The sequence below is a fragment of the Frieseomelitta varia genome, unplaced genomic scaffold, assembly GCF_011392965.1.
Source record: "Frieseomelitta varia isolate USP_RPSP 00005682 unplaced genomic scaffold, Fvar_1.2 scaffold_759, whole genome shotgun sequence".
Taxonomy (NCBI): Eukaryota; Metazoa; Arthropoda; class Insecta; order Hymenoptera; family Apidae; genus Frieseomelitta; species Frieseomelitta varia.
This window is the reverse complement of record NW_025110544.1, coordinates 84,596-107,644: the sequence shown is the minus strand read 5'-3', so window position 1 is coordinate 107,644 and position 23,049 is coordinate 84,596. Positions and strand designations below refer to the sequence as shown.

General features: G+C 39.5%; 1 protein-coding gene across 1 annotated transcript in view; it reads right to left on the bottom strand.

The window, feature by feature from the left end:
* The window catches only part of LOC122535726 (adenylate cyclase type 6), an 86,165-nt gene that overhangs the window by 49,169 nt on the left and 13,947 nt on the right, over nt 1–23,049 (bottom strand). Inside the window, exons 2-4 of the mRNA XM_043667497.1 lie at nt 19,882–20,048; nt 7,353–7,613; nt 6,190–6,345 (exon numbers count right to left, since the gene is read on the bottom strand). Of these exons, the coding sequence (XP_043523432.1) occupies nt 6,190–6,345; nt 7,353–7,613; nt 19,882–19,962 (498 nt within the window). The 5' untranslated portion in view covers nt 19,963–20,048. The remainder of the gene's footprint in view (nt 1–6,189; nt 6,346–7,352; nt 7,614–19,881; nt 20,049–23,049) is intronic.

Below are 23,049 nucleotides of genomic sequence, written 5' to 3'. Positions count from 1 at the left end.
CGTTTCTACATTAGACAGAAACTCATAACCTGTTCGTCAGAGCGAGAGCGGTGCATTTCGTCTCGTTGCAGGCAATTCATAGACAATGACGCCTTCAGATCTTTCGCAGGGCCCGTGATACTAGGTCGTCCAATGACGAGACAGGTCACGCGAACTTAGAACCTCGTCGAAATTAAAGTAAGAAGACGTACAGCTGAAAGTAGAAAATACTCGCGCGCTTGGTGAAAAATCGTCGATATCTTGAACTCTTACGAAACTTGGCGAGAAAAAAAGAAAAAAAAAAGAAAGGAAACGGTGGAATAAATTTGGAACACGAGTACTATGCCTCTATAATTTGTTGAAGCTCTCGTGTAGTCGAGAACGATTCTTAGTATGGTAATACAGGTTTAATTAAATTTAGTCATGAACTCTGGTCCCCGCAGTGTAGTTCGTGTACAAGACGAAACGTGTTTAAACTTCGATAGACATTAATTAACGAAGGGTTGCTCTTTTTTCGCAAGCCGACAGCACCGGGGGTATCTCGAAGTATCTTCTGCAAAACTTAGGAAACTCTGACATTGGCTGCTAGACTTTCGACCAACAGGTTCAAAGGCAGAGCCTCCCTTTCCCTTCTCGTTCACTTTCAAACTGGATTCCCTTACGTAACAAGCGTGACAAAGGAACGAATGCTTAGGACTAAATTGTGTTTCTTCGCTACGAAGCCGAACAGAGTAGTGGTGGTAGCTTCTTAATCAATAGGGAGTAGCATTATATTTCGTAAAACTCTAATGTAATTTTTACTAGGTAGCTAATACTTGGCATTTAATATTTACTATTGAACATACCGTGTATATATCCGACAGCATTAACTAATCATTAATTTCGAATAATTCATTGACTGTTTTTTCACAAAATTAAACCTAACCGCCAAACTGTTTGTCGTTTGCCTCTCTCAGAAATATTTCCCTGCGCTTCGAGTCGATCACCCATTGAATGACTTCCCTTGCAAGAAACGAGCTTGATCCTTTAAAATCAGTTTCGAAACGGAACTCTTTCCCAGAAATCTCCGAAACAAAATTGGCAGAGAGAGAGAGAGAGAGAGAGAGAGAGAGAAAGAATTAAAGGAGGGAATGAAATATAAAAATAACAATGGCACGGGATTAACGACGTAGCAGGAAAATGAAACAGAGAGAATGAAAAAGGAGAAACGGCTCACAATAGCTGACTGTGGCTGTTCCAGTGATTTATTCCGGCTTTCAACAGCTCGCCGCCCAGGCTTCCCACTTTTCCTCTATCTTCCTCCCACCCTTCGCGCTCCCGTGCCTCCTTTAATTTTAGGGACCTCTAATTTAGACAACGGTACCAAGTAAATTTAAACTCCACCTATTTTTTTCTTTTTCTTCTTCATTTTTTTTTTTTTTTTTTTCCTTCTTTTTCGTCTACGCTTCGATCGAACTCCGACCAGAAGCAGCACGCCCGAAGCTGGGTTCGGCAAACTCTCTCGAACTCCTGCAGCCAACAATCGTCTAATTGGGGAAGTTTTGCAGATGGCCGTTAACAGATGGTCACGGTGAACAAAACCGCGAGTTTATTAGATCAGCTGGACACCTAGTTGATTCTTGGTATGATAGTCGAGTGTTTGCGGAATCGATATGCCATTTAACGACGCTCGAAGCGAACCATCAGATTAGCTGGCCTGACGTTTGCGATTGATTTGTCATTTGACAATTTTTGTCTGAAGCGAACTGTCAGATTAGTCGACACGAGCCTTTTAACATTATTTAATATTACTTCGGATTTAAATTGTTTCGTAATCTCGATGTTCTAAGTAACTGAGTCTCACTTGCAGTCGAATATATTGCGGTCATATTCCAAGTCACGGTATCCCGTTTAAAATTTCTAGCGCCTCTCAAAAGGGGGAAAAAAAGGTCTAATAATCCGTCACTTTGACTCCATAATTTCTCCACGTCCCAAAATTGTAATATTTTCTCAGTTTTCAGTATATTTAAGTAAAACAAAATAGGCAAAACGAATGATTGAAATTTGTTACTTCTCAATAATTTCTATCCAGTGATGCCATATCATCGATGAGTACAAAAAGAAAACGACGAATTAATTGTGTACGGTTCGGTCACTCGTTACGGTCCGCAATCAGTTGGTTAGTCGCATCGTACAGCAGATAACCGGTTGTTTTGAAAATCTGAAACCTGGACGAGTTCGTAAAGTGAGGGACCACATGGTCCTTGAACTCTGACGAAATTCGACTAAGCCATTATAGTATTAGAGTTCGCTCGTGTGATCGAACGAAGATTTATTGTCCAGTAAAGGAAGCTGACTCTAGTCGGACGCAAGCTATTTATCAAGGATCGAGAGAAACCTCGAGGTCGAGGATCGGCCGCGTGGCTTGGATTAAGCAAGCGTAGCTAAAGGTGATTAGAGAAACGGATTGCTGGAGACATCTGGTCCGATTCCAGGTCAGTTTGGATCGAGTGTCGCTGACGCGGCACTCCATTTCTCGGGGACTGGTGAGCTTTTTGGGTATTGGGAAATATCGACGTACTTTGTGACTCATGTGTCCATGATACGATTCGTTCGAACCTCTACTCTGAACTCGCAAACAAGCCAATTTCAAGAGATATCAAATTTTACTTTTGACGTAACGAGAATCACGAAGAAGAAAATTGGCCATTTTTTTAAAAATCCAATTTAAACCTCCTCTGAACGAAATTCAGCTGAAGTTTCTGTGTGTGACGGAACTTGCCCAAGTGTAATCTAAACGCGTGCGTTAAATTTCATAGAAACGACCTCGACTTAACCTAACCTAGTTGAAACTGAATCCACTCAAAATTGAGCCATTGCAAAAAAAAAAAAAAAATTGGCGCTGCTCAGCGACGAGATTCAACTCGCAATCAGACATAACCTAAATTGCGGCGAACCAAGCTACACAAAAATTAAACGAACCTAACCTAACTCTCCTCAAAGACAAACCAACCATGTAACGAACAGAACAACTAAAAAAAAGAGAAAATAAAAGATCTGTAATCACATTTCGCAGATTTATCAAGCGAATCTCAACTCTCAAGCACAATTCAAACTGCGGTGAAACCAAGTTTCGCAAAAGCTAGCCGCATCCCTTCGATTCAATCTAACCTAATTCGAGTCGTAACTCTCTCAAAAAACAAACCAACCGTGTTCAACCAACGATATAACAGCAAGAAAGAAAAAAGGGAGAGGGAAAACATCGACTGTAACTAGATTCATCGAATTACAGCGATGCAGAAATAAAAACAAACGCGATGCAAGAGTAATCCAGGCATTTCAACTGGATTATTTTATTTAACGTTGGTCGCGGATATCGGTACGCAAACACGCGATTTTTAACCGCGGGCTACGCATAAACACGCGAACAAGATCGTCGAATAACCAAGGATCGCGGGAAAGGGGTGGGAGGAGGAAAGGGGAGGATATCCGCGAGGATAAACAATTCGATATTCAGGGAGAACCGGTGACCAACGATGCGCTTATAATCTCCAGCGATGTGCTATTTTCCCCGTTATCCCGTCTCCTGGAACTAATGTCCCCTTCTGCGCACACGCAAATGGAAAAATTAAGCGACGGCCAGTTGATGATCGATCGATCGAGCGTAGACCATCTGTTCGACATTTGACCAATTTCCACAGTGTGGGGAGGGAAGCAGAGTCTCTCGTCGATTTTTAATCTGATTTCGAATCTCTGCGCCCGTTATCGCCTTGATATTGAATCTCGAAAGTCCATCCTAATGCACACACGTAGGGGGAGGAGTATTATAATGCACATATGAATCGTTTGACTTTGTTTCAATTACTAAAAGTGTTTTATTTGTTTTTTCTTTTTTTTTTTTTATTTTTTATTTTTATTGCGAAAGAATTTAGAAATCGTAAAGTTTAAAGTGTATCGATCGTCGAGATAGTGCGCGTGCGTGACAATCTGACAAAAAAAAAAAAAAAAAAAGAGGACAGACTCGCGAAAAGTATATTTTTTTATACGAATTTGCTCCCGGTGCAGAGTAAACAACAAATGAATAACGAACAGTTATGCGAATATGAAATATAAATTTGCAGTCCAAATTCAATTCGCAGTTTTTGAAACGAAATCACCGACTCTTTCCACACTTTTCGCGCCGTATCCCTGAGCAACTCTCCGTTGCTCGGAGCCACCGGCCCCTCAGAAACTTGTTGCACGATTTCACTATTTTCCTATTTAACCAACTACGATCCGAGATTACTGCATTTGTACCTCTGTCATCAAATCACCAGTAATTCCATTAGTGTTTTCTAGAAACTGTTTCTCCAACACAGTGCCTTCTGTTTCCTCTAATTTCATCCTGTCTCCTCGCCAATGATTTTCAATTGATTTTTACGTTGTCTCTGCTTTCTTTTTCTTTTCTTTCTTTTTTTTTTTTTTTTTCAATTGACAGTTGCTGGTTTCGATAGAACGTTTGATCCAGCAACCGGCGGCCTAAACACTGCTTCGCTATAACTCGTCGGTCAAACGTTCCCTCCTCTCCCTCCGACTGTGATTTCCCGCTTTCTGTTTGTTTATTCGAAAGATTCGAAAAGGTTTGCACTGTGTGAGAGTGGCAGCTTTGAAGCTCCTGATACACCAAATGAAAATATCCCGACTTTGTACGTGCTATGACTCGTTGTACGTTTGTTTGTTCCCGAAGAGGGACGGCGCAGTACAGGTGGTTTCAGAGAATCTGGCCGTGTATCTTTATGTCAGAACAAGATTTCAGCAGTCTGAAAGTTCGAAAATTTCTATCTGGAACCCTGAGAATTTCTTTCACAAGACAAAGACACGTATTATATACGTCGAGAATTTTCTTTCAACATTTTCTCAGTTTCAAGTGCATTTAAATGTAATCCAGGCAAAGCAAATGACAAGTCTGTTACTTCTTAATAATTTCTATCCAGTGATATCCGGTACCGACCAGTTCAAAGGAAAAAGAAAACGGCGAATTACTGTGTACGGTTTGGTCACTCGTTACGGTCCGCGGAACCGGTTGCCAGCGCAAGGGGCCAACGCAGAACCGAAATTCAGGCAAACTATAGACCGAGAAAGAAGACAACTGGAAGGAGACGAAAGTTCCATCGGAGCTACGTTCTAACGTTGTTCAAATTCGCGTAGAAACTTCCTAGAAACGAAGCGCAGACGAAATTAGGGAAGAATGTTTGATCCACTTTGGGCAGAGTTCAAACTAAATTCATACATAATTCACGCGTCGAATATGTATGCAGCGCCGTCGATACACAGCCATAGAATTACGCCGCGTGTTATCTAACATCGATACCGATCGTTACGAAGTTGGCAAGGTACAATTGTGTCCTTAGCACAATACTATACTCCAATAATAGAGTCTTTCACAGTACGTCATCTCGCTCTTACGGTTATTTCATCTACGGTGAAACTGAGGGGTGAAAAATTGTCGATATTTTGGAAAAGCAACTCTTTTGTAACTTCGTGCGACTTGGTGAAGCTACGAAGGATTATTAAAAATTACGGAAGCTCGCGAAAGATTGTTAAATGCCTGGCAGAGGAAACGAAGACTCGCGAGAAACGACGAGACACTTCGGGAAATAACGAAAAACGAGGCAGAAACTGTTTAGGGCGAACTTTCTTCGCGTTTTCTTCAATCTTTGTCGTTCAACCCTAACTTTCTCCGCTCGAAGTTCGGTAAAATGACGAAGAAGAATCGCGCAAGTTTCGAGGACTAGTCGCTAAGGAGAGACTTCAATCTCCAAGACAACACGGTGGATCTAATCATTTTCAAAAAAGAATTCCCAACGTTCCTGAACACGGTTTGAACTTCGACGATTGTCGAAGGACGAAAGTGTCCACGCTGCGCGATATGAAGGAAGAGTTCTTTGAAAGAAACGAGAGTTTCTCACCAAGTTGCAGCGATTTGAAGTATCGACGATTTCGCAATCCTCGCTGTATGTTTCATGCTCTGTTTATACCTGTGTTTTCTGAAACACCCTGTACGCTTGTGTATCGACACAATTCTCGGAGATTCAAGGAAGTTCTGCTCGAGGGAAACGAATTTCTCCAAGTAAAAAGAGAGGGAAACCGATGGTGAGGAACGTAAACAAGTCGCTCGTTACATAGCGAGTTCTACATTTTCTTTTTTTTTTTTTTTTTCTGTTTCTTCTCGTTCACTGACAGTACGTTTACCTGCAAGTTTTTGAAACGATGGGAGGCGCACAGGGACTTCAGGAACCGGCAAAGCGCGCATTTCCTCGGTGGTTGAGTTATCGACGCGTTAGCGTTCGTTTCCTGCATGTCTTTTCCAGCTGTCAGCCCCACTCCGACTTCTGACCCTCTGCCCATCTGCCGAAATCATCATCGTTATTTCGTTAATGCATAATGTTGAATCGACTGAAACATTTGATCAAACGTAATCATTATATCGTAAAATTTGTCTTGAGAAATACGACTGGCGAGAAGTCGAAAATTAAAATATTAAGTTTTCGTGTGTTTGTTCGTCTCTTGGTGGGATATTAAAAATATGGAAAGTAGAACAATACACGTAAGCCATTCGCGTTAAATAGTTTAGTCATGTCACGTGAAGGGACATATGTTATGTTATAAATGTTATTTGTAATGGCAAATAGAAAGAAAACGAACGCTATGAATATTTGTGTAAATATATCAAGTACAATATTAAAAGGATCCTCGGTTTAGTAATATATTTACTGCACTATTAATGATTGGATTGTGTTAATCTCTTGCGCTGGAATGACGTGCCACGTCGAGAACTTTTTGTCCCAAAATTGCAATGTTCTCTCAATTCTAAGTATAATTATATTTAAGTACAAAAGGCGAAACAAATACTAAATTTGTCAAGTTCACTTCTTCAATAATTTCTATCCAGCGGTATCGTACCGACGAGTTCAAAAAGAAAGCGACGAATTGTTGTATCTGGCCACTCGTTACGGTCCGCAGTCAGTTGCCAGCGCAAGCGGTTATAATCAATTCAACGCGAAAAAAAATACTCTTCGGACAGGCAGCGATTGTACAATTCGTTCGTAAAGAACAGTCAACCACACAGATTCATTAATTTCGTCACTGGTGGCGCGAACAACCTAACCTAATTCAAATTTAAAATATCCGCTTCGATGTCTTTCGTAACGAAGAACCGCCACATTGTTTTCTTTTTTCTTTTTTCTATATTCAAAAGAAATAATTTCGGTGCAGTTCAATTTGCCCTGACTTGAGTGTATGGTTTAGTCTATCCTGCGGGATGCTCGCTGAATCTATAACTGAGCATGGGAATCTTAAACGTCAACCTAAGTTTAGCCATCGTCAAGCATAATCTCGCTGAGACGGCGACTCACAGTGATGATGGAAGGACGGGGGGCGCCGGTGAAGTGCTCAATCACTTCCCAGTTGGATTTCCTCAACGGTGTGTGAGGCGTTCGTGGCGTGTTGGGCGTGTGCGGCTGAGAGGACGGCGTGGACGGCTTGGATCCCGGGGGATCGAGAAGCAGCTCGACCCTCGGCTTCCCACCGTCGTTACTGCTCACGTGCTGTCGCAAACTGGCCCATCTTCTGGTGCTTCTCATCGAGCCGGTTACCGATCTGCTGGCCACCTCGCCCTGTAAATCAAATCGTTCCACTCTCAATCGGCCATTTCGGGATAATAACGGCTAAGTGATAGAATTTTCTTTCATGCTGCCGATGAGAATTCGAATAAGGCTTCCGGAGCAGGAGCAAGAACAGGATTTGGAGGGTTTCTGGCAGTGTTCTCGAACGAAGGAGAAGGAAGATAACACGATCCAAGGATACATGATTGATCGAATTACGTTTATTCGATTCGGTTTTCGTTATTACAAATTGAATTCCGTTTATCACGTGAATATTTATATCCCTTTAAATGTTTAAACTGAGCTTTATTTATTGTCGTGAGCTGAATTTCGTTCGAAATTTCACTTAGCACGTGCTACACGTTTAATTCGCCGCCAGTTTTGTTTATTACGCTTCGCATTCATTATCGACGTATCTCGTTTTCGCGGTCGTTACAGACGTATTTCATTTAACACCGTCGGAATTTTTGTTTCATCGTGTATTTGCAGTAAATGCTGCGCTCCGTTTGAATTCAGCACTTTACGTAAATTATACGTGCTCTGTTTGAATTTTTCTTTTTTTCTTCCTTTTTTGTACTTTGTTCGTTTGCACCATTGGACTGACGCTAGTTATTAAATGTATTATAGCGTGTGGTACGGTCATCTCAGAGTCATTAAAGTCCACCGACGAGGTCGGAAAACGCACTCGGGGATCAGTTTTTTATCAGTTTCAGCCATTCGAGAAATAACAAAGAGCTAGAACACGAGACGAGTACGTTTCAGAATTTTATTACGCGCTCTCTCGCCTTGTCTCCTTTCTCCCCATCCCTCGTCGTCTTCCTCCTAATCTTTCACATACTTTTTCCTCCCTTTTTATCTCTCGTGCTTGTCCTGAAAAACGAACCGTTATATCAAGAAGATATGGCTCGAGCATCTAACGTGTTCCGGAAATTGGAAGGCTACGAAACACGGTGCTCTTCTCCTCTTTAAGATTTCATACGCACGATAGTTCTTTTTGGGAAAAGAAATACTCTTTTTCTGCTAGAAATTGGGAATACCGAGCGATGCCTCTTTCTTCACTTTGTGCGCTCGTCTGGTGATTTTATGGATACACAGGTACTCTTAACCTCGTGCCACGCACGTCGAGAATCTTTTTTGTCCCAAATTGCAACATTTTCTCAGTTTTAAGGATATTTAAACGTAACCCAGGCAAAACAAATGATAAAAAGTCGGTCACTTCTTGATCATTTCTATCCAGTAGTGTCCAGTTACCGACGAGTTCGAGAGAAAAAGAAAGCGACGAATTATTGTGTACGGTCACTCGTTATGGTCCGCAATCAGTTGCCAGCGCAAGGGATTAAGAGGTAAAATTAACTCTCTGATTGAATGATTATGCGAGAGTGATAATCTCGTCAGAAGGTGACGAATTTCACGACAAAAAATCAGGATGATGTCACTCTGTGTCTGATCCTTAAAAATCACGTGACTTCACAGTATCGTCACGTCTGTTAATACAAAGTCTTTTGTGAAAATCGACTGGCAGTTGACGACTAATAAAAATTTTTTTTTTCTTTTTTTGCTAAACGACGAAAGTAGCAGAGAATGTATCAGAACTTTACAGACATAAGTTGAAAGACGAAAGACCAACGACGTCCAAGTCGTATTAAATTTCTCTATTACCTAATCAGCCGTTGGAAGCCCCGTCTATTCACATCTGCTCCTTTCAGCCTGTCTTATCTCACGTTTCATCGATCCTGTTCTATCGGAAATATTCGAAAAGAGGGAAGATCTCTTCGAATTAAATATCTTTCTAAACCTTTTTGTTTTTATCTTTCGTTATATTTTATACAAGTATAAAGCGAGTTACAATTGTTCCATCTGTAGTCGAAGTTCTGTTTGCTCGCCGAACGACGATCGCGATCGAACTGTTGGGAAACGCGATCGATTGGACAAATTCATAATTACGCCTGGGTTTGTTTGCTTTGTCCGGGCAAGCGCGCGATTTTAAACCTTTATAATTCGAAGCACAATTAATTACAAACACATGACCTAATTTGTTATAAATTGAGATTGAATGCAAGGTAAACTACGTATAATAGTTCCGTCAGCAAGTTTCTGAATTGAGTTACCCGATGCTAAAAGTTTGTGTTATTTATATAAAATCAATTGTTCCTCGCGAAGTTGAAAATTGTTCGAGAGTTGTTTGTTGTTCTTCAATTTCTTTTCATATTTTCAAAGCGTCTTCTTGAGCTTGAAATTAGATTGAAAATAATAATTGTGATAAAAAAGTAATAAATAAATATAGTAAAAAAATAAATAAATAAGATAATAAATAACAATAGTGTACGTAGGGAATGTATTGTATATTATATATATATATTATTTACACATATGTACATGCATAATGTATTACATGTATTCATTACTCGTTTGGCTCGATATATTATTTATAATTCCACAATTATTTTTTCCATTGTAATTTGAACTCGTTAGATACGGCGTTTCCGTAGTATTAAAAAATTAACAGAAGGGGAATTTGTTCCTTTCGATCTTTCCAAATGCACAACTATCAGATTTTTTACGTGACTTTAACCTCTTGCGCTGAAATGACGTGCCACACACGTCGAGAATATTTGGCCCAAAATTGCAACATTTTCTTCAGTTTTAAGTATATTTAAGTATATAACCCAGGCAAGGCAAATAATAAATTTATTACCTCTCAATAATTTCTATCCAGTGATCTCAATGATTTCTTCATATCGTACCGACGAGTTCAAAAAGAAAGCGACGAATTATTGTGTACGATTTTGTGTCACTCGTTATGGTCCGCAGTCAGTTGTTAGCCAGTGCAAATGGCTTAAACTTTCGAAACGAAGAGCAAAGAACTCGCAATTTTCGAAAATACAACGTCAGAGATGTAATAATTCCACAGATATCGTTCCATTTGTTATCTTGCTCGCTTCGTTGCTATTACCTCTCACTTATTACTGTCGTTATTGTTTCACAGCGATCTTATTCCACTTTTAAACTTCTTAAGTTCCTCTTTTAACCTCTTGCGCTGGAACGACGTGCCACGCACGTCGAGAATTTTTTGCTCCCAAAATTGCAACATTTTCTCAGTTTTAAGTATATTGAAGTATATAACCCAGGCAAGGCAAATAATAAATTCACCTCTCAATAATTTCTATCCAGTGATATCATCATATCGACGAGTTAAAAAAGAAAGCGACGAATTGTTATATACGGTTTTGGTCACTCGTTATGATCCGCGAACCATTTACCAGCGCAAGAAGTTAACTGTCCATCCGAAAACCCTCGTTTCCATGAATTATTACTTCTCCTTACTATTTGATTAGATTGAGGCTAGGTTAGGCCTGGCATAGGTTCGAATCAATGTTTAATTTTCTACTCTGCTTCTACTCCTATATTCCACAAAAATTACCATGTACTCACATATACATATATAGGTTAGGTTTGACTACATTATAGGTTAGTTGGCTATAAGTTCGATATCGATTATTTTTCCAAACTAAACGCCAGAAAAGATATTTTCAATATCGTAGTTTCTTTAAACTTGAAGAAAAAGAAACCTAACCCAAACCAGAAAAAGACGATTGGTTTTTGAGGTTATGTTTGACTGAATATTCCTCGAGATCGTTATATCGAAAATGAAATGGGCGAGCAAACCGACGCGGCGGACGATGGTTGAAGCAACTGAATTGTTTTGTTGAACTAGTTTGCTGAATTAACATCGTCGAGTCTCGTTTCACCGTGCTGGAAAACTTTTCGAAAGCAATTAAGACCTCCCTTTAGGGTGAACTCCTAAGGAATGGGACGTTTCTTCCCTCCTGGAGAAACGAGATTTTTTTGAACTTCGCTTACCACGGAGTTAGTCACTTTTATGAAGCGACTCGGTCTCGCTGTTGGAATCGAAATTTCTCTGAACTTGTGCGACACGGTGCAGTCACATCGAATGTTATTTAAATTGCCAGTCTTATCGTTTCTTCCAAAACGTTCGAACGTGAGAAATCCGAGGGGGGGGGGGGGGAATTATTTTAATCGTCGATTCGGTTTTTTATTAATTATTAGCCATCGAACGTGTAATTTATAAATCCAATGTAATTGATATCAATATAATCTATAAATTATTGTAATTTTAAATGATTGTAATTACAAAAGATTATTGTCGTTTTAATTTTATATTATCCCGCGGTACGCCCGCGGACATTTATGCAGGATATAATGCCGCAATTTTTGTGGAAACTCGAAACTAAAAAGTTCGAAATAACAGGGGAGAAACTCGGGTTTTCCATTACAATAAATATTCATAAACTCCACGGTTGTACTATACACGTTTATTAAAATGTTCACCAATGCCGCGATTCTCTTTAAAATTTCGAAAATACGATGAAAAACAAAAATTCCGCACAAAAGGACGGGGAAAAATATCATTATACTTTCCACTGCAATAAATGTTTCAAACATTCTGTAATACAACGCGAAGCTTTTTTTTTCACTGTTTTTTTTTTTTCACAAAACACTGATTCACCAAAATTTCTCGATTGTTCACAGCAAAATATAGAATCCTTTTTTTTTTTTTACAAACAAATTTTTAAATTTATCGAAATACCAAGTTGTTGATAGTTCGAAAATTCAAATTTCTACAACATTACGTATTACAGTATGCTCAGTTTACGTGTTTTGTAAATTGAAGTTTATATACATTTATACTTGTTGTATCTTATTTTATTTATTTATTATATATACTTGTATATCATACATCTTGTATATTGCAGTTTCGTACGTTTATTTATTTATTTATTCTACGTGAAGAAAAACCCTTCGAGATACAGTAACAAAATACAAAAGAAAAAGATAAAAATATAATAATGCATAAAGATACAGCAATACATACAAAATTAAAATTAAAATGTGTCGAGATCGATTAAGAAAACTTAATATATCTCTAGTTTCACTTATAAAATTCGTGTTGTAACAGATCACAAGTCTTACGTCAGAATATTCATCCCCCTGCAAACTGAAACTCTTCTCAACACACACACATACACACATACACACACACACGAAGTCGAAATTTCTCTATTTTCTTGGCACGATAAAGCAATTGTTTCGAACAGTCTACAAGGGGGGAGGGAGCTCGTTAATCTTGCCTGGACTGATCGATAAACTTCCATAAAGCTTGTTATTTCCGTTCAGCTGCTCGAATTAAGCCGCCACATCGACAGCCATTGTTCCTATCGTTCTAATGTACGTGGAATTTTGTTAATTCGATCGACGTGCCTGTCGTTCTGTTCTCATTCGTCGTTTGCAACACCTTTGTCGGCGGTCAATGATCCGTTTTTATGCATCCCTCCTTTTTTTTCTTTTTTTTTTTTTTTTTTTTTTTGTCTCCCGAACCGTGACTCGTCGATTGAAAGCGAAATCAATAGGCGAAAATTTCGTGATCCCTCTCTTTTTGTCCTTTCTTCTTTTTTGGGAGGGAGGGAGAGACTGATGATGACATTCGTTCGACAGAATGTCGAAATATCGAATTGTTCGCCGTTTATTTCTGACAATCGATACACGCTGTGTTTCGGATTTGATGAGATTCGAAGGGGATTAATTCCGTTTGAATACACGGCGTTTCTCCAGTCGAGAAAGTTATCGTTTCGAAGGATTTTTCGTTCGAAATCGAAATCGAGTTCCGACGTCTGCGAAATCGAAGCTTCGAGTGTAATAATATTAATAATAATTATTCTGTGTAACATATTCTGTATCGTAAATCAATAATTTTTTTCTTTCTAGAATACACACAGTGATTTCCATTAATATTTGAACACTAAATATTGAAATTGTTAAAATTTTGCAAAAAAAAAAAAAAAAAGAAAAAAATCAGGTAATAATTTAAAATGCTCGTGTTAACATAAATATTTATAATTTAATTATTATTTAAAGAATTATTTTTAATATTTTAATTATTTATAATATTATTCAATATATTTAAAAAAAGGCAAAAAATTTGTTCTATCTCTTCTCGAACGATTCAGTCTTCTCACAGACAATTGATCCCGATCGTTCGACCTTATCGTATTTTTTTTCACTACGTTGAAAAGTTAGGCAAGCACCACGCGCACAGAGAGACGCGCCTGATTTTCGACGTTTATTGTTCGTCGCTCGCAGGTTACACGTCGACGAAAATTGAATTAACGCCGAGTGATAAGAGCAGCGGCGACATGCACAGTTCTGTTACACGGAGCCTTATCGTCACGCGGTGAAGCCCCGGATGAAATTCACCGCGCTCGAGGCATTCGGGGTGAATTCTTCCGCCACGTGTGCAATCGTGCACGCGCGGGAACCTCGATAACGTATCAGTCGGCACGAATTTTCAGACAATCCGTGAACACCACCATCGCCGTCCCAACAGAAACTTTTCCTATCGCTTTTTCCTTTTCTTCCGTTTCCCACGGAAATATATACATATACGTATATACATACATATTATTATATTACATATTTGTTGAAGCTTCACCGGGGACGTTTCACCGGTCGCGTTTATTTTCGTCATATTTCTGTTTTCTCAATTCGTTCAATTCGCGAAAGCTTGGAAATTTTATTGAAAGAGGTTGTTTGAAGCGAACTTTTCATAACAACACCAGCGTAAATCCTTTGACCTTTGTCAATCTGCAATAATCACGCGATGATTGTCACGTAGAAAGTTGATTTATCTCGCGAATTGCGAGTTTTTGAAAACACTTTTGCCAATTTGTTTCGTACATCGCGCGTGATTGGCACGCCCTACGGCAGGAAGTTGTGAATTGTAAATTTTTCAAAACAAGTAGAATCGCCTATCGCGTTTCATCAAGTGTCACGCATTCTCGTAATTATGCGTGTATATTATTCATTCGCTGTAATTACTGCTTTGTACGATACTACGTAATTAGGAGTAAGGAACGGAGTATTTGGTTAATAAGATTTAGATGCGAGAACAATGAGATTAAAGGAGACACTAACAATCAATAGTAATAAGAAATGAGAATCGATCGACAAATAACAACAAGTAAAAAGAACGTTGTATAATATAGTTACAATGTTGTCCACCGAGTTCGACTATGAATGGAAACGTGACTAGGAAATGAAAGTGAACAACTAGCGAATATATGGGCGTTTGAGTTTGCACGAAATTATTTTACAATCGAAAGTCCCGTTCTCCAACAGGGATATAATATTTTTATCTTTTTCTTTATTATTGGTAAAGTTCCTTTTTCCCTCGGAAATTCCTTTTTCCAATAGAGTTATAATAATATTTCGAGTCCCAGGGAGGCTGCGGAGATTTCCTCCAGTACACGTACGTGTCCCGTTTGTATTTCAGAAAGATGAAAAGATGCATCTCGTCGGGAACACGTACGCGAGAATAGACCCTAGAAATTTATTTCTCCATAAATTGAGAAAGTTGGAAGATCGAACTAAATGTGTGTAGTCAGCACGTGACGAGAAAATCGGTCAGGGCTTGGGAAGATAAGAAGAGGAAGCAAGTCATCGAGGGTAAAGAAGTTCGACAGGCCTGATTTAAACAAAATACATTCCACGCAGATTTGACAGACGATGTCAACGATTTGCCCCTACCTAGAGGCCTAAAGACCTTCAGACTCGATGAAAAAAAAAAAAAAACGAAGGAGTCCTCCACGATTTTCCGTCAATTCAGGACGGAGAGAAATCGTTCGATTTCGACAAGGTGCAGATTACGTAGCAGGGAACTGGTCCGACACCGATAAAATTCAGTTCGCTTACCTGGAAGATATCGTTGGACCTCCGATCGACGCAGATCGCCTCACGAGCATTCTTCGACAGTCCGAGAGTAGAACATTACGTTCGAGTCGAAGGAACAGTCTCCCCGATAGTCTGCTCGCAGTAGGCAGCACGATCTACCGACGTCAACCACGTAAAAGCACGGTGTTTGCCCGGTTTCGTGCGTCGTAATAAATCAGCGCGCCACGCGCGAACGTCGTCCTTCGAGCCGGATCAACCGTGTCGAATAAACGCATAGTCCCGTGAGTAAACACAGGATTCGGCGCACTAAGGGTGTTTTCGCTGTTTTCAGCGTCGATCTCTCGCGACATGCGACGATCGGACGTCAATCACGAGTTTGCTTCTCGTTGAAATTACGCGTTACGCGATTGAATAACGCGTTTCACGGGCGATCATCTCGAACGAGTCTCGCCGTCGAATAATTAACGAGCGTCGCGAAATATTAATAATCCCTGGGGCACCACCGATTCTCAAACAGAAAGGGAGGGATGTCATCGTCCCGTCGAGTATGAAACGCCATGCCTCAGTAGAAATTCGATGCAACTGCGGAGACCGCGTTTCTTGTCGATTCTGTAATCTCTTAACCTCTGGAATGACACGCACGTCGAGAATTTTTTGTCCCAACATTGCGACATTTTCTCAGTTTCGAAGTGTATTCAAGTTATAACCCAGGCAAGACGAATAATAAATTTATGACTTCTCAATAATTTCCACTCAGTGGTATCATACCGACGAGTTCGAAAGGAAAGAATTATTGTGTACGGTTTTGGTCGCTCGTTACGGTCCGCAGTCGGTTGCCATCGCTGGTGGTTAATATCCACGTTGAAAAATTAAAAAAAAAATTAAAAAAAAAAGAGGGAAAAAAACGAGTCTGTTCGCGACATGGCATGAAAGGATAGGAAAAACCTTCACGCGCGTGTGGCGGGATGGGGTTGGTTAATTGATCGTTTCGGCCATCGAGCGGGGAAGCACCGTGAAAAAGATTCAAGTGGCCGTGTTTTCGCGGCGGTATAGAACGCGGTTCGTTTGCGTGATGGTTTTCCCACCGCTGATATTTTACATCGGGCGAAAAAAGCGTGTGTGTTCGTGTCACCGACGAGCAATTATTGCGACCGCCTCACCCTCGGCGAATTTGCCACGTGGCCGCCGCAAAACCGAGGTTTCGTTCAGCCCACGCGTGAATTCGATCGTTTAACCGTTGCGGATCGCCGATAAGTGTATTTTGTATTGTATCTGGTGCGCGTCATACATACACATACGGAACATATGGCATGTGATTTTTCAACGTTCAATATCTCGCACGGTGATATCAGTTGTGCCCGATTTTGTTCTGTGGTTTGAAATCTAGCCGAAATTAAATTCTTACGGCATTCGACGTCGTTTGCAAGTGTTTTACGTAGTTTTGCATAGCTTCGCGACGTTTCGAGCAGTACGTGTCGTTTCATAGATTCTTTTCTGTTTCATTCTTCGCGATTTCACGTTGTTCTTTAGTTTTCAATATTCATAATTTCACGTCGTTTTGCTTTCAACTAAATTTCCTTAAATCACGTATTTTATCTAGATCTAAGTTCATCGTCCTCGCAAATTTAGAGCATCTCACGCCTACGATCGCGATAAAGATTTTCTAAACTGCTGGTCGATGGTAAATTTTGAGAAGCCGCGAACGCGTTACAATTAGAACCAATGAATAATTCATCGGACAATTCATCGCGCACAATTAATCGAATCCGTCAAGCCGTTTCACGCCCGAAGGGATCTCTCTCCTTTCTATTTGAGAATCGGTGGAGCCCCAGGGTTTATTAATATTTCGCGACGCTCGTTAATTATTCGACGGCGACTCGTTCGAAGACGATCGTCCGTGAAACGCGTTATCGCTTAACGCGTAATTTCAACGAGAAGCAAACTCGTGATTGACGTCCGATCGTCGCATGTCGCGAGAGGTCGACGCTGAAAACAGCGAAAACACCCTTGTTCGCGCGTAGTGCGTCGAATCCTGTGTTTACTCATGGAACTATGCGTTTATTCGACACGGTTGATCCGGCTCGAAGGACGACGTTCGCGCGTGGCGCGCTGATTTATTACGACGCACGAAACCGGGCAAACACCGTGCTTTTACGTGATTGACGTCGGTAGATCGTGTTGCCTACTGCGAGCAGACTATCGGGGAGACTGTTCCTTCGACTCGAACGTAACGTTCTACTCTCGGACTGTCGAAGAATGCTCGTGAGGCGATCTGCGTCGATCGGAGGTCCAACGATATCTTCCAGGTAAGCGAACTGAATTTTATCGGTGTCGGACCAGTTCCCTGCTACGTAATCTGCACCTTGTCGAAATCGAACGATTTCTCTCCGTCCTGAATTGACGGAAAATCGTGGAGGACTCCTTCGTTTTTTTTTTTTTTTCATCGAGTCTGAAGGTCTTTAGGCCTCTAGGTAGGGGCAAATCGTTGACATCGTCTGTCAAATCTGCGTGGAATGTATTTTGTTTAAATCAGGCCTGTCGAACTTCTTTACCCTCGATGACTTGCTTCCTCTTTTTTTCTTCCCAAGCCCTAACCCGATTCCCTCGTCACGTGCTGAGTACGCACATTTAGTTCGATCTTCCAAATCTTTCTCAATTTATGGGGAAATAAATTTCTAGAGTCTATTTTCGCGTACGTGTTTCCAACGAGATACATCTTTTCATCTTTCTGAAATACAAACGAGATACGTACGTGCCTGGAATTCGAAATATCATTACACCCCCATTGAAAAAGAGGCACTTTCGAGAGGCACTTTACAAAAAAAAAAAAAAAAATTATTATATCCCTATTGGAAAGAGGAACTTCCGATCGTAAAATAATTTCGTACGAACTTGAACGCCACTTATTCGTCGAGGCATTCGCCAGTTGCACTTCCATTCGTCTTTCAACTACACACTGGCAAAGTGTGAACACTAAAACTCAGGTACACCCTGTACACCACGTTTCTCTCTCTCCAAATTTTCTCAAACAAAAACGAGAGGAAAAAAAGACGCCAGGCAACACGTGCTCGCCAATCTTAATCGACATAGTGATTGCTGGGTCTGAACGAGCCCCTACGTGCTCTGGAAGATAAATCGCGCCAGTTTGCAAGAACAAATTTCGCGATAAACAACAGGCGGTCATGGCGTTATCGCGCGAGCATGACAAAGCCATTCTTGTTCCCATCGTGGTGTGTTCCAAAGAGCGTGACACGCTCGTGGACTCATCCATTATTCACAGGTTCATCCCCCAACGCACTGTCGCGCGTTATTACGTCACCAGCCACGAAAAGAACCGGCAATCCCCGTTAGAGGGGCGAATGTCAATTGTGGCAGCCCCCCTCCCTCCTAGATGTCAATACAGGGGGAGATTAATTAATCGATTCACGTCGATTATCTTCGTTCGCGACGTTTCGCAAGGCCATTGTTCTTCGTTAGGCGAGCACGAGAGCGTAGTAACTAATCTAAGGAATTTTCTTCTTCGTTCGTAATCTGCCCCGTTGTATCTCGTCGTAGTTTATGTTTGATAGTTAATTGATGGTGTGGCATCGTTTTTCATCGTCTTGTTTCATTTCGTTTATCTTGGACCCGTATATATACCTTCGCGGGCAGAAGAAATTGCGTTTGAACCACTTGCGCTGATTGCGGACCGTAACGAGTGACCAAACCGTACACAACAATTCGTTGCTTTCTTTCTCAATTCTCGTCGGTACGGCATCACCGGGTAGAAATTATTGAGACGTAATAAATGTATTCTTTGCTTTTGCCTATTTTGTTTTGCTTAGATATACTTAAAAAAATACTGAGAAAATATTATAATTTTGGGACCAAAAAATTCTCGACGTGGGTGGTACGTCATTCCAGCGCAAGAGGTTCAATTGAAGACGAGGCATCTTCCTTCAAACGAATTTTATTCTACAGTTTCGACTTGTCACTCGTTCACAGGTAGAGGATGATCCCTTCCGTTAATTATTCTTTTCGGTTTCCAAATTGCAATTCTCCAAAAAAATTGTATTCCTTCCATCCGACTTGTCTGTTTCGCCCAGAATCGTCAGCCCTCTATCGTGCAGTTGCTGGGGACACCCTGTATGTACAGTATTCATCCAATAATCACTCAAAGTAGAATATCTCACCGCAAGAGGTAAAGAAGAAAACGGAAAAGTGACTGGTGAGTCGCAATAAAAGTCCGTTTCTCGATTCAGGCGAGCGGAACTTCTTTGAGTATTCCGTACGGTCTGGTGAAAAATCGTTCTCGTCCAACTTTCTTAATATGAACCCTCCTGATCCTGTGAAACTCGGAGCGTCTTCTGGCCTCGAGTCTTCTGGCCTCGAGAATGCCTTGTTAATCTCTTTTCTCTCTCGAAAAGTCGGCACACGCGAAACAGGAACATCGACGAGAAAGGGGAAAAAAATTGAAGAAGAAACGAAGGGAAGAAAATGGAGGAAGGAAGGGCCGGTTTTCGCGAGAGAAACGGCTAGGTTATTCATGATTTACCTGGTGGCTTCTTCGGCTACCACGAAGGCTGAGCCGGTGGCTCCACTCGTGTTTCGGGAACTCGACGCCGTATTTCTCCATGTCTCTTTTCCTACCTTCCTTGCCTCCGCCGAAGAAAAGAAACCCTCTTCCGACCAGTGCAACCACCGTGCTACTCCATCCTTCACCTGTCGGGCAGAAAAAGGAAATATTTTCAACTCACGCGCGCTACACACTCCGACTAAACGATCGCCCCTCCTATCTTAATCCGGTTTTCGCGATGGAGAATTATACGCCGGAGAACATTTTCCTTCTTTTTTTTTTTTTTTTATCTCTGGACAATATGGACAAACTAGACGCGATTGTTAATTGATAGTACATCGGGTTGTACAATACTGTTGATATTTCGTTTTTCGAGAACGTTGCAAATATATGTATATTGCAGAAGATGCAATGCATAATACACATAAGCCCCCAAAGTCGAAATTGAATCGAGAAATATGTGGCATGCAAATGGAAAGAACACGAATATATATATATATATATATATATATATATATATATATATATATATAATTCAAGTATAATAAGAAATTTAAACTATGATATATTCAAAAATGTTATTAAATATTTTAGATGTTATATTATTATATTATTAAATATTTAATAATATTATGTTATATTATTAAATATTTTAAATATTAAATATTAAATATTTTAAATAATAATATAATATTTAAAATATTATGTTATTAAATATTTTAAATATTTAAACTATTATAGTATTAAATATTTTAAATATATAAACTATTATAGTATTAAATATTTAAAATATTTAAAATATTATAGTAGTAAATATTTAAAAGGATCGTGTATTGTTACAGAAGATATTAGACTAGTGATTGTTGAGCGATTACATAAATAATTTACATTATTGTATAATATAAAATACTATATTTATATAAATATCTAAAAAATAATATATAAAAATATCATATATAAAATAAAGTATATATTATTTTATTTCTATATATATTTCTATATATATATATATACACATTGCGTGAGAAACTCAATGGAATATAAAAATGTTAAAATTAGATCCTATAGAGTAATTAATATTCAAATGATGCTACTTGAGCCTATAGGATTATAAACGTGTGTTTCGTAAAGTTTCTCGAAGGAGGAGGAAACGTTGTTTAGCATTGTTCAGTGTGTTCGAGGGTGAAGAAAAATCGATGTGATCATTTATAGGGAATTATGTAAAACGAGGGCCGGCTGGTGTATAATTGAGGCTTAAATTCCACCGTTTCGGTCAATTAACGGTAGTAAAGCAACGAAAGTAACTGTAACGGTTCACGAACACTGGGATCGTTGGAATACCGGGAACCATTTTTCATCAGACTGAAGGGAACGAGGAGGAACTCTTTTTTAATATCTCCTTGCTGGGAACTTCTCATTCGTTGTTTAAAAAAAAAATTGCGTTTTTTTAAATATTTCCCATAAATTTCGAAGTTTCAGTTCAACTTTAAACTTGAAACAGAAACCGTGTCGCGAGAGCCTCTCCCTGAGAATCGAAAATGTTTAATTCGATCACCCAGTTGCGAGACGATTTTCATAGTTTTTTTTTTTTTTTTTTTTTTTTTTTTTTTTTTTTTTTTTTTTTGATCATTTATTGTCCCTTCTTTCGAATTTTCATTATTTTTATAGTACCGAGAAATGTGCAAAAATTCACAGTCCATTGGTTAAAATCTGTCACATTTCATCGAAGTCTCGTACTAAAAAACAAAAAAATTTCATATTGATTTTGCGATGTTGCAAAGGAAAGCGACGATTTTTTTTTTTATCATTCTTCACCCCTTCTTTCGAATTTTAATTTATTCTCATTATCTCGCGCTGAGCATGGAAATCGACTTTGTTAATGAAATTATTAATTATTAATTAAAATCTCTCACGCTACGAATATTGCATTCGTGTAACCATAATTCTCCCTGAGAATCGAACAACATTTCACGTTAATTTTATAGCCGCGCGAGGGAACGCGATGATTTTTATGGTTTCCCACTTGCTCGTTCGAATTTCCATCCCGCGGTGTCTCTAATAGCTGACAGGCTGAAAACGCGCTCCAACTATTTTTGTTCACTTGCAAAAACGACTCCTCCGGCGGCAGGCAATCGCGCGTGAAATTGCCCTCGCAAATTTGTTTCTGCGAGGGAGCACCGCGAAAATTCGCGGCGAAAAACCGGCCGAGATCCATTTCCGCTGAATATTGCGAATTTCCGAAAAGCCAGGGGGGGGGAGGATCACGGTCGACCCTATCCCGCAAACGAAAATCGTTTTCGATCGCGAAAGTTTCGCCACTTTCGTTCGAGTTTCGACGAAAGAAAAGAAGAAAAACACTGCCGGTTTTTCTTTTCTTCCGTTTAAAAATTCGTCGCGACGCGAGATACGAGCGTGCTCTGTTGATTTTGTCGAATTTTTGCCGCGAGGCGCGAAAACAGCGATAGAGGAGCATCGCAGGTCTTTGAAACGTTTTTACTTGAACGTAAAGTGAAAAGACGAAATGCAGCTATATCGTTTTCTTGAATTTTATATTTCAAGCGTCCGAAATTTTCTTCAAGTTATGATTATTCGAAACATAAGAGGATTTTTTTTTCTTTCAAATTTAGTGCCGAATTTAGTTCTAAACACATAAAAAAAGGTGAATCTTGGTATTACTCGGAACAACGAGCTTTTTCTTAAACCTAGTGCTGCACTAGGTTTAAAATGGCGTAAATTGGACAGAAATTAAATTATTGCTAAATTACATAGAAGTGTAAACGAAAGAAAACATGCACACTGTGGAAAATTACGAAAGAATTGCGAGAAACTGTGAAAAATTATATAAACTTATACACGACATAAAACTGCGCAATGTTATAAAAATTTAAACGCACATTATATACTTTATATAAAAACTGAAAAGCACATGAAATCGCTTTTTACTACTTTTCCACATTTTCCATAGTTTTTCACAGTTTTTTATAGTTTTTGTAGTTCTCTTCTGGTTTAGTTTTACTCTGGTTGGTTTAGTTATTTTTTCGCTATTTTTTTTTTTTTTTTTTTTTATTTTTTATATTTTAGACTTTTATTTTTTTTTTTTTTTTGCAAGAAAGAAAAGCCTATCGACAGAGGGGAAGAAATTCGAAG